The sequence below is a fragment of the Dendrobates tinctorius genome, unplaced genomic scaffold, assembly GCF_039654945.1.
Source record: "Dendrobates tinctorius isolate UK_male_01 unplaced genomic scaffold, ASM3965494v1 ptg000130l, whole genome shotgun sequence".
Taxonomy (NCBI): domain Eukaryota; kingdom Metazoa; phylum Chordata; class Amphibia; order Anura; family Dendrobatidae; genus Dendrobates; species Dendrobates tinctorius.
The window spans coordinates 3,664,391-3,675,306 of record NW_027361798.1 but is presented as its reverse complement, the minus strand read 5'-3'; the positions used below and the strand labels follow the sequence as shown (position 1 = coordinate 3,675,306).

Sequence of the window (10,916 nt, the reverse complement as noted above, 5' to 3'; positions counted from 1 at the left end):
TCTGTGTGGGCGCCGATCCCACCACAGAGCCGATAATCCCAGCCTTGCTTGGTCACTTGAAGCATTATGCGCCTTGTGCCGGGGTTAGGGTTAGTGCTTGGCACAGTGGGTAAAATCCTCTATTAGTGATTGTATTGATTGGCATAATCCTCTATTAGTGCTTGGCACAGTGGGTATAATCCTCTATTAGTGCCTGGCATTGTGAATATAATGCTCTATTAGTGCTTGGCACAGTGGGTATAATCATCTATTAGTGCTTGGCACAGTAAGTAAAATCCTCTATTAGTACCTGGCAGAGTGAGTATAATCCTCTATTAGTGCTTGGCACAGTAGGTAAAAATCCTCTGCTATTAGTGCTTGGTTCAATGGGTATAATCCTCTATTAGTGCTTGAGACAGTGGGTACAATCTGCTATTAGTACTTGGCACAGTGGGTATAACCCTCTATTAGTGCCTGGCACAGTGGTTAAAATACTCTGCTATTAGTGCTCGGCACAGTGGGTATAATCCTCAATTAGTGCTTTGCATTATTATAATCCTCTATTAGTGTCTGGCACAGTGAATATAATCCTCTGTATATCTCTCTAGTGGGTGACTAAGCGGATATAATTCCTGCTATAGCAGTTGGCACAGTGGGTATATTCCTGTATATGATAATTTGCTCCGGGATTTAGATCCGGTGATTGGCGCAAAGTGTGATGTGGGCAGATGTTCTCCTGATCACAGGCAGAGCGACCCTGTATTCCTGCACCGTCCCTCCCTGCCCATGTGGTGGCGCAGAAACACAGACAGCCCCTCTCATCGCATGTAGGTATCCTGTTGATACCCCAATCCTGAGCCGCTGCTCAGGAGCGTTCACACCGGCGTCCATTCATCAGTGCAGCTGCATTCCACTCCTCGCAGCCATCCTACAACCCACAGGATCTCAGCAGCAGGAGACGTGGCACAACCACATTTATTACCAGCACTCGGATTTCTGCTCTGTAGTAACTGCAGCATCATAGGAGGTGACTGTGCGGCCGATCGATTCCCCCATACACCCGGATCATCTGTGCCCCACCTCACACTGAGACTACTCACTGGATCAGCTCCAGAAGAGAGAACGTCTCCCCCCAATGCTCAACGTCACAAGCCGGTCCCGGCGATCACACCAGCAGCGACCGCTAGACCCCAGCGGGAATTGCAGCCTCTCACGTGAGATGTGGGCGGCTCTGAGAAGAGCCTTTGGGTTGTCAGGACAGAGACGAGAATACAATTAACCTCCGAAGCCGTAGAGAGTGCGGCCCTGGCGCTTGAGCGCGTACACCACGTCCATGGCGGTGACGGTCTTCCTCTTGGCGTGCTCGGTGTAGGTGACGGCGTCACGGATCACGTTCTCCAGGAAGACTTTCAAGACGCCGCGAGTCTCCTCATAGATGAGGCCGGAGATGCGCTTCACTCCTCCCCTGCGAGCCAGACGGCGGAAGGCAGGCTTGGAGATGCCCTGGATGTTATCACGGAGCACGTTCCTGTGCCACCCTTCCCGAGAACTTTCCCTCCTTTACCGTGCCCAAACATGGTTCAGGAAATCTTCAGACGACTGTAAAGGGTCAGCGCTGAGTCCTGCTTTATATGGAGGCTAGGCGGACCGGAGTGAGAACTGCACAGTGATGACGCGTAACGGAGATGTTTGTTTTCCTGAAATGGCATTTTCAGCCCCTCCCCTTTCTCGCTGATTGGCTGAGCACAGGACAGTTGGGTGATGTGAATTTCCCGCTTCTCTGTATTATGCTAACAAGAAAATTCCGCAAACCTCGTCCTGTCAGCGCCGCTGGAGGAACGAGAAATTACTGACAATGTGAGATTCCGGCCTGGAAATAATTCAATCTCTGGGAGATCATCATCAGTCAGACGCCTCCACCTGACCGGAGAGCTATGAGTGCCTGGCACAGTGGGTATAATCCTCTATTAGTGCTTGGCACAGTGGGTATAATCCTCTATTAGTGCCTGGCACAGTGGGTATAATCCTCTATTAGTGCTTGTCACAGTGAGTATAATCATCTATTAGTGCTTGGCACAGTGGATATAATCCTCTATTAGTGCTTGGCACAGTCGGTATAATCCTCTATTAGTGCTTGGCACAGTGGGTATAATCCTCTATTAGTGCCTGGCACAGTGGGTATAATCATCTATTAGTGCTTGTCACAGTGAGTATAATCATCTATTAGTGCTTGGCACAGTGGATATAATCCTCTATTAGTGCTTGGCACAGTCGGTATAATCCCCTATTAGTGCTTGGCACAGTGGGTATAATCCTCTATTAGTGCCTGGCACAGTGGGTATAATCCTCTATTAGTGCTTGTCACAGTGAGTATAATCATCTATTAGTGCTTGGCACAGTGGATATAATCCTCTATTAGTGCTTGGCACAGTCGGTATAATCCCCTATTAGTGCTTGGCACAGCGGGTATAATCCTCTATTAGTGCTTGGCACAGTGGGTATAATCCCCTATTAGTGCTTGGCACAGTGGGTATAATCCTCTATTTGTGCTTGTCACAGTGAGTATAATCATCTATTAGTGCTTGGCACAGTGGATATAATCCTCTATTAGTGCCTGGCACAGTGGGTATAATCCTCTATTAGTGCCTGGCACAGTGGGTATAACCCTCTATTAGTGCCTGGCACAGTGGGTATAATCCCCTATTAGTGCTTGGCACAGTGGGTATAATCCTCTATTAGTGCCTGGCACAGTGGGTATAATCCTCTATTAGTGCTTGGCACAGCGGGTATAATCCTCTATTAGTGCTTGGCACAGTCGGTATAATCCCCTATTAGTGCTTGGCACAGTGGGTATAATCCCCTATTAGTGCTTGGCACAGTGGGTATAATCCTCTATTAGTGCTTGTCACAGTGAGTATAATCATCTATTAGTGCTTGGCACAGTGGATATAATCCTCTATTAGTGCTTGGCACAGTGGGTATAATCCCCTATTAGTGCCTGGCACAGTGGGTATAATCCCCTATTAGTGCTTGGCACAGTGGGTATAATCCTCTATTAGTGCCTGGCACAGTGGGTATAATCCCCTATTAGTGCTTGGCACAGCGGGTATAATCCTCTATTAGTGCCTGTCACAGTGGGTATAATCCCCTATTAGTGCTTGACACAGTGGGTATAATCCTCTATTAGTGCTTGGAGGCACAGTGGGTATAATCCTCTATTAGTGCTTGGCACAGTGGGTATAATCCTCTATTAGTGCTTGGCACAGTGGGTATAACCATCTATTAGTGCTTGGCACAGTGGGTATAATCCTCTATTAGTGCCTGGCACAGTGGGTATAACCGTCTATTAGTGCCTGGCACAGTGGGTATAATCCTCTATTAGTGCAGGTTCATGGTCGGTGTTACTGGATGTATTCTCAGTGACTCCAGGCGGCGTACATATTGGGAGATCCCAGCGCCGATTGTCTCCAGTGGCCGCAGCACCAGGGAGTGTGGAATTCCCGTTTATCCTCAGCTGACTCCATACTGGGCGGTATACAGCACTACAGAGGCCACATATGCTGTATACTGCCATCTAGTGCTGAATGCTCATATAATGCTGCAGGGATTCCAGAAAAATCTGTCTAATCTATAGATAAGGTTGAATACCCTCACTATAATGCCGTTTACCTCCATATAGTCATGTATATCTCCATAAAGTGCCGTAAGCGCCCTCTATACTGCTATACAGCCCCGAATAGTGAAGAATCCAACATAGTGCTGACACCTCCATATAGGGCTGTATATACTGCTGTTTACACATCATACACTGCTATATATCACCATACGGGACTGCATACCTCCATATAGTGCTGTAAAATCAATATCATGCAGTATACCGCCCTATCTGGCTGTAAATGCTGGAGATCTCCATATACTTCTGTAACACCGTGCTGTATACAGCCAATTACCGATCCATACACATGTTTTGGTATATACCCTTCAAGAAGTACTGTATACCTCCATATAGCGCTAATAGCCCTCCATATAGTCTCTATTCCTGGATAGACTGCTGCATATACCCCCATACAGTGCTGTCTCCGTCCAGATGGTGCTGTTAGCATCGAACAAGGCGGAATACACTCCGGATCTTGCAGCAAACCCGACCTCCATATAGTGCGGTCTTCTGCCATATAGCGCTGATCACTCTGCAATGCTCCCGATGGCGCTGGATACAGAGATCTGGACACACTGGGATTGATGGGCGCCTGTGTCTCCTTCTGGCCTCTCAGCAGCTCCAGGACTACGGGCAGATCCCGGGGCTCCTCCCGGCTCCTTCCTGCCTCCTCCGCCAGTGACCTCTATAGACATGTGGAGGAGATGTCAGGTAGGAGGAGGACACGGAGACAGCGGCTCTGCTGCCCGGTCCTGGCCGGTAATGGGCGCTTATCCCGGGCAAGGAAGCAAAAGGGGAGAGCGGAGCTTCACCCGTCTCAGACAGGGGGTGTGGCCTGTGTCCAGTGTCAGCCAATAGAAGCTCGGCAGCCAATCAGTGCGCAGTGTGACTGTATATATGAGGCTGCTCCCGCTCAGTCCTCAGTGTTTTCCTTGCAGAAGATTATTCTGGCAGTTCCTCGTTACACAATGGCAGAGACCGCGCCAGCCGCCGCTCCTCCTCCTCCCGCCGAACCGGCTGCCAAGTCCAAGAAGCAGGTAAAGAAATCCGCTGCAGGGAGCGCCAAGAAGAGCAAGAAGCCCTCCGGCCCCAGCGTGTCCGAGCTGATAGTCAAAGCCGTGTCCGCCTCCAAGGAGCGCAGCGGGGTGTCTCTGGCCGCCCTGAAGAAGGCTCTGGCTGCCGGAGGGTACGATGTGGAGAAGAATAACAGCCGCCTGAAGCTGGCCGTCAGGGGTCTGGTCACCAAGGGCGCCCTGCTCCAGATAAAGGGCAGCGGCGCCTCCGGGTCATTCAAGCTGAACAAGAAGCAGGAGACCAAGGACAAGAAAAAGCCGGCGGCTGCGGCCAAGAAACCCGCAGCCAAGAAAGCGGCCAAATCCCCGAAGAAGCCCAAGAAGGCTCCGACCGCGGCCAAGAAGAGCCCGAAAAAGGCCAAGAAGCCCGCTGCAGCCAAAAAAGCAGCCAAGAGCCCTAAGAAGCCGAAGGCCGCTCCGAAGCCCAAGAAGGTGACAAAGAGCCCCGCTAAGAAGGCGGCAAAACCCAAAGCTGCCAGGACTCCGGCTAAGAAGGTGGCTAAATCCAAGAAGCCCGCGGCCAAGAAATAAGCGGAGCCGCCCTGTCCTCATCCCACAAAGGCTCTTATCAGAGCCACCACCTCCTCCCTGCAGAGCTGTATGATCAGTGGCACCACCTCCTCCCTGCAGAGCTGTATGATCAGTGCCACCACTTCCTCCCTGCAGAGCTGTATGATCAGTGCCACCACCTCCTCCCTGCAGAGCTGTATGATCAGTGCCACCACCTCCTCCTTGCAGAGCTGTATGATCAATGCCACCACCTCCTCCCTGCAGAGCTGTATGATCAGTGCCACCACCTCCTCCCTGCAGAGCTGTATGATCAGTGCCACCATCTCCTCCCTGCAGAGCTGTATGATCAGTGCCACCACCTCCCTGCAGAGCTGTATGATCAGTGCCACAACCTCCTCCCTGCAGAGCTGTATGATCAGTGCCACAACCTCCTCCCTGCAGAGCTGTATGATCAGTGCCACCACCTCCTCTCTGCAGAGCTGTATGATCAGTGCCACCTCCTCCCTGCAGAGCTGTATGATCAGTGCCACCTCCTCCCTGCAGAGCTGTGTGATCAGTGCCTCCTCCTCCCTGCAGAGCTGTGTGATCAGTGCCTCCTCCTCCTCCCTGCAGAGCTGTGTGATCAGTGCCTCCTCCTCCCTGCAGAGCTGTGTGATCAGTGCCTCCTCCTCCTCCCTGCAGAGCTGTATGATCAGTGCCACAACCTCCTCCCTGCAGAGCTGTATGATCAGTGCCACCTCCTCCCTGCAGAGCTGTGTGATAAGTGCCTCCTCCTCCCTGCAGAGCTGTATGATCAGTGCCACCACCCCCTCCCTGCAGAGCTGTATGATCAGTGCCACCACCTCCTCCCTGCAGAGCTGTATGATCAGTGCCACCACCTCCTCCCTGCAGAGCTGTATGATCAGTGCCACCTCCTCCCTGCAGAGCTGTGTGATCAGTGCCACCACCTCCTCCCTGCAGAGCTGTATGATCAGTGCCACCACCTCCTTCCTGCAGAGCTGTGTGATCAGTGCCACCTCCTCTCTGTAGAGCTGTATTATCAGTGCCACCTCCTCCCTACAGAGCTGTATGATCAGTGCCACCACCTCCCTGCAGAGCTGTATGATCAGTGCCACCTCCTCCCTTCAGAGCTGTATGATCAGTGCCACCTCCTCCCTTCAGAGCTGTATGATCAGTGCCACCTCCTCCCTTCAGAGCTGTATGATCAGTGCCACCTCCTCCCTGCAGAGCTGTATGATCAGTGCCACCACCTCCCTGCAGAGCTGTATTATCAGTGCCACCTCCTCCCTGCAGAGCTGTATTATCAGTGCCACCTCCTCCCTGCAGAGCTGTATTATCAGTGCCACCACCTCCCTGCAGAGCTGTATGATCAGTGCCACCTCCTCCCTGCAGAGCTGTATTATCAGTGCCACCTCCTCTCTGCAGAGCTGTATTATCAGTGCCACCTCCTCCCTGCAGAGCTGTGTGATCAGTGCCACCTCCTCTCTGCAGAGCTGTATTATCATGGCCACCACCTCCCTGCAGAGCTGTATGATCAGTGCCACCTCCTCCCTGCAGAGCTGTATGATCAGTGCCACCTCCTCTCTGCAGAGCTGTATGATCAGTGCCACCACCTCCTCCCTGCAGAGCTGTATGATCAGTGCCACCACCTCCTCCCTGCAGAACTGTATGATCACTGCTACCTCCTCCCTGCAGAGCTGTATGATCAGTGCCACCACCTCCTCCCTGCAGAGCTGTATGATCAGTGCCACCTCCTCCCTGCAGAGCTGTATGATCAGTGCCACCACCTCCTCCCTGCAGAGCTGTATGATCAGTGCCACCTCCTCCCTGCAGAACTGTATGATCACTGCTACCTCCTCCCTGCAGAGCTGTATGATCAGTGCCACCTCCTCCCTGCAGAGCTGTATGATCAGTGCCACCACCTCCCTGCAGAGCTGTATTATCAGTGCCACCTCCTCCCTGCAGAGCTGTATTATCAGTGCCACCTCCTCCCTGCAGAGCTGTATTATCAGTGCCACCACCTCCCTGCAGAGCTGTATGATCAGTGCCACCTCCTCCCTGCAGAGCTGTATTATCAGTGCCACCTCCTCTCTGCAGAGCTGTATGATCAGTGCCACCTCCTCCCTGCAGAGCTGTATGATCAGTGCCACCTCCTCTCTGCAGAGCTGTATGATCAGTGCCACCACCTCCTCCCTGCAGAGCTGTATGATCAGTGCCACCACCTCCTCCCTGCAGAACTGTATGATCACTGCTACCTCCTCCCTGCAGAGCTGTATGATCAGTGCCACCACCTCCTCCCTGCAGAGCTGTATGATCAGTGCCACCTCCTCCCTGCAGAGCTGTATGATCAGTGCCACCACCTCCTCCCTGCAGAGCTGTATGATCAGTGCCACCTCCTCCCTGCAGAGCTGTATGATCAGTGCCACCTCCTCACTGCAGAGCTGTATGATCAGTGCCTCCTCTGCAGTTTATGAGCTGCTGATAATCCGGGCGCAGTGTCAGGATGGGTGTGATCTGGTGATAATGGGGAGCTGCACTGTACAGCGCTGTGTACACGGGGTCATGGCAGTGCGGTGGCGGCTGCTCCAGGTCTCCTCCTGTGCTGGAGATGACGTCACCGGATTTCTCTATTCTGTACAGCGGGAGATGAGCGCGATCTGCTGAGAGCCGCATCATGGAGGAGGCGGGGTTACAGGGCGGGAGGCCGCGGTTTGCTTCACGATAATTGGTCAAACAAATCAGGTTTTTATTGGCTTCTATTTAATGTAATCACCAATGGCGTGCAGGGGGCGTGTTTCCTATAGACCAATGAGGACGCGCACTAGGGGATAAATACCCTGCTCCCGCCGCTCCTTACATCACATTTGTGTACATCTATTCAGAGCTATGGCCAGAACCAAGCAGACCGCCCGTAAATCCACCGGAGGGAAAGCTCCCCGCAAGCAGCTGGCCACTAAGGCAGCCAGGAAGAGCGCTCCTGCAACTGGCGGAGTGAAGAAGCCGCATCGTTACCGCCCAGGAACAGTCGCTCTCCGTGAGATCCGCCGCTACCAGAAGTCCACCGAGCTGCTGATCCGTAAGCTTCCCTTCCAGCGCCTGGTGAGGGAGATCGCCCAGGACTTCAAGACCGATCTGCGCTTCCAGAGCTCGGCGGTGATGGCCCTGCAGGAGGCCAGCGAGGCTTACCTGGTGGGGCTGTTCGAGGACACCAACCTCTGCGCCATCCACGCCAAGAGGGTAACAATCATGCCCAAAGACATCCAGCTGGCCCGCAGGATCCGTGGGGAGAGAGCTTAGATCTTTCCGAGCACCAACCACAACACAAAGGCTCTTCTCAGAGCCACCAAATCCTCCCACAGATGAGCTCCTTCCTGCCATTTCTCCTTCCTCCTCGGTTCGGTAATATCTGGGCTGCTTAGTCCACAGTTGTCTGAGGGCCGTTATTCTGGCCGGTTCCGTTATCGGTAGATCCAGCGGTTCTGTTCCTGCTTCCATGCAGCTTTATATACAGAAGGGGGAAATGAGCAGCTCACAGTCACTAAGGAGTTAACCGGAGGAGTCCATACCTGGCTCTGGGATTAGTCGCGCCTGCGTACTTCTCATTGGCTCATCACAGACCCGTTGATAGTTTTGAATTCCCCGCTCAATCCCTTTCCTGTCCTTCGGATTATTCCCCTCTGCTTAGTAGCGGAGATCGCTGTGACGTGAGCCGTCCGGTCTGGGGCAGCTGCACCCGCAGAGCTCAGAGTCCTGCTCCCCGGAGCTGCTGATCGCTCCCCTGATCGGCCGCCGCCGTTACCTTCCCTTCATCTCACAGCAGCACTCCGAGCTCTGTACTGTGCACAGAGGGGTCTGTGTCCGGATATAGCGCCCATACACCCTGTTACAAGGCTCAACCCCAGAATAGATCGCAAAGTGCAAACAGCGGTGCGAGCTCCAGGGGCTGAAGACAGGGGCAGCACCGAGAGAGGAGGCCGCAGCCAGGACCGCAGTGTGTCCGGAGGAAGAGAGCCGCCCGGGCTGCGACATCGAGTCCCGAGATCACAGGGACCCACTGAGCCCGGGGCAGCTCCATAGAGAGCAGCGACCTCCTCCTGGTCTCTGTTGGAGGCGCCGACACTGTGTCCCTGACTGATCGCAGCCGCGAATCTCTCCCTGTCTCCGGCAGATGTGACCGCAGCGCTCGGCGCTTCCCCACTGATCTCATCGCCCTCTGCTTTAGGCTAATGGCGTCGGATTATTATGGAGTCACAATTGTCATCGGAACACAAAGCAACAACCTCAGAAATGAGAAGATCAGAAACCAGCCCCGAATCTCTGCCCATCGCCCTCCTCAGCATCTATTCATCCTGTCACCAGAGACCCGGGCGGTGCCGGACACCTCAGGAAGGAGAGGACACAGGAGCAGCTGTGAGGAGGACACGGCCCTACACGGAGGAGCAGCTCTATAGTGAGTGGGTGGGCGGCTCTTAGAAGAGCCTTTGGCGTGATGGCGGAGCAGATCTCACTTGGCGCTGGTGTACTTGGTGACGGCCTTGGTGCCCTCGGACACGGCGTGCTTGGCCAGCTCTCCGGGCAGCAGCAGGCGCACAGCGGTCTGGATCTCCCGGGAAGTGATGGTGGAGCGCTTGTTGTAGTGAGCCAGGCGGGAGGCTTCCCCTGCGATGCGCTCGAAGATGTCATTGACGAAGGAGTTCATGATGCCCATGGCCTTGGAGGAGATGCCGGTGTCGGGGTGGACCTGCTTCAGCACCTTGTACACGTAGATGGCGTAGCTCTCCTTCCTGCTCTTCCTCCGCTTCTTGCCGTCCTTCTTCTGAGTCTTGGTCACGGCTTTCTTGGAGCCCTTCTTGGGAGCTGGAGCAGACTTGGCGGGATCAGGCATGATGGGACAGAGAAACGTCTCAGCACAAGAGAGAAGAATAACGATCTGCTCCTCCCAGAGGCGTTTATAGCCCGGCCATGCAAATGAGCTCTGCTGTCAGACTGTCGTGCTATTGGGTGACAAAGTCATGTGACCAACGTACCCGTCAGTCGCTCCGCCCACTGTAGCTCATTGGTGGCTCCACAAGTCTGATTTACATTGGTAACTTAAGATCCATCCAATGACAGGAGAGGAGGGCGGGGCAGATGATGATAAAAGCGACAGCCGCGCAGCTATTGCCTCATATCACCCAGATTCTTCTCGCTTTCTGCTTGTTATCAGCGGTCACCACCATGTCTGGACGCGGCAAACAAGGAGGGAAGGTCCGCGCTAAAGCCAAGACCCGCTCATCCCGGGCAGGACTGCAGTTCCCGGTCGGCCGTGTGCACAGGCTTCTCCGCAAGGGTAACTACGCCGAGAGGGTTGGCGCCGGCGCTCCGGTCTATCTGGCCGCTGTGCTGGAGTATCTGACCGCTGAGATCCTGGAATTGGCCGGTAATGCGGCCCGGGACAACAAGAAGACCCGCATCATCCCCCGACACCTGCAGCTGGCGGTGCGCAATGACGAGGAGCTGAACAGGCTGCTGGGTGGGGTGACCATCGCCCAGGGGGGCGTCCTGCCCAACATCCAGGCCGTGCTGCTGCCCAAGAAGACCGAGAGCAGCAAGTCCGGCAAGAGCAAGTGAGCGCTACCGCCCATCCCATCTACACAACCAAAGGCTCTTGTAAGAGCCACCCACCCCTTCACCACCAGAGCTGACGCCGCTGATCTCGG

At 54.1% G+C, this 10,916-nt stretch overlaps 4 protein-coding genes and 1 pseudogene across 4 annotated transcripts; 3 read left to right on the top strand and 2 right to left on the bottom strand.

The window, feature by feature from the left end:
* Positions 1-1,203: 1,203 nt before the first annotated feature.
* LOC141047960 (histone H4-like) lies at positions 1,204-1,556 on the bottom strand (annotated as a pseudogene).
* Positions 1,557-4,575: 3,019 nt separating this feature from the next.
* Positions 4,576-5,287, top strand: LOC141047932 (histone H1.5-like). The gene has a single exon (XM_073543263.1). The coding sequence runs from the start codon at positions 4,603-4,605 to the stop codon at positions 5,236-5,238; it is 636 nt and encodes a 211-aa protein (XP_073399364.1). The 5' UTR covers positions 4,576-4,602; the 3' UTR covers positions 5,239-5,287.
* A 2,798-nt stretch (positions 5,288-8,085) lies between these two features.
* LOC141047934 (histone H3) lies at positions 8,086-8,565 on the top strand. Its single transcript, XM_073543265.1, has one exon. It carries the CDS (start codon positions 8,104-8,106, stop codon positions 8,512-8,514), a length of 411 nt encoding a protein of 136 aa, XP_073399366.1. The 5' UTR covers positions 8,086-8,103; the 3' UTR covers positions 8,515-8,565.
* A 1,113-nt stretch (positions 8,566-9,678) lies between these two features.
* On the bottom strand, positions 9,679-10,150 carry LOC141047933 (histone H2B 1.1). Its single transcript, XM_073543264.1, has one exon. It carries the CDS (start codon positions 10,100-10,102, stop codon positions 9,722-9,724), a length of 381 nt encoding a protein of 126 aa, XP_073399365.1. The 5' UTR covers positions 10,103-10,150; the 3' UTR covers positions 9,679-9,721.
* Positions 10,151-10,374: 224 nt separating this feature from the next.
* On the top strand, positions 10,375-10,880 carry LOC141047959 (histone H2A type 1-like). The gene has a single exon (XM_073543335.1). The coding sequence runs from the start codon at positions 10,435-10,437 to the stop codon at positions 10,825-10,827; it is 393 nt and encodes a 130-aa protein (XP_073399436.1). The 5' UTR covers positions 10,375-10,434; the 3' UTR covers positions 10,828-10,880.
* The last annotated feature ends 36 nt before the right edge of the window (positions 10,881-10,916 follow it).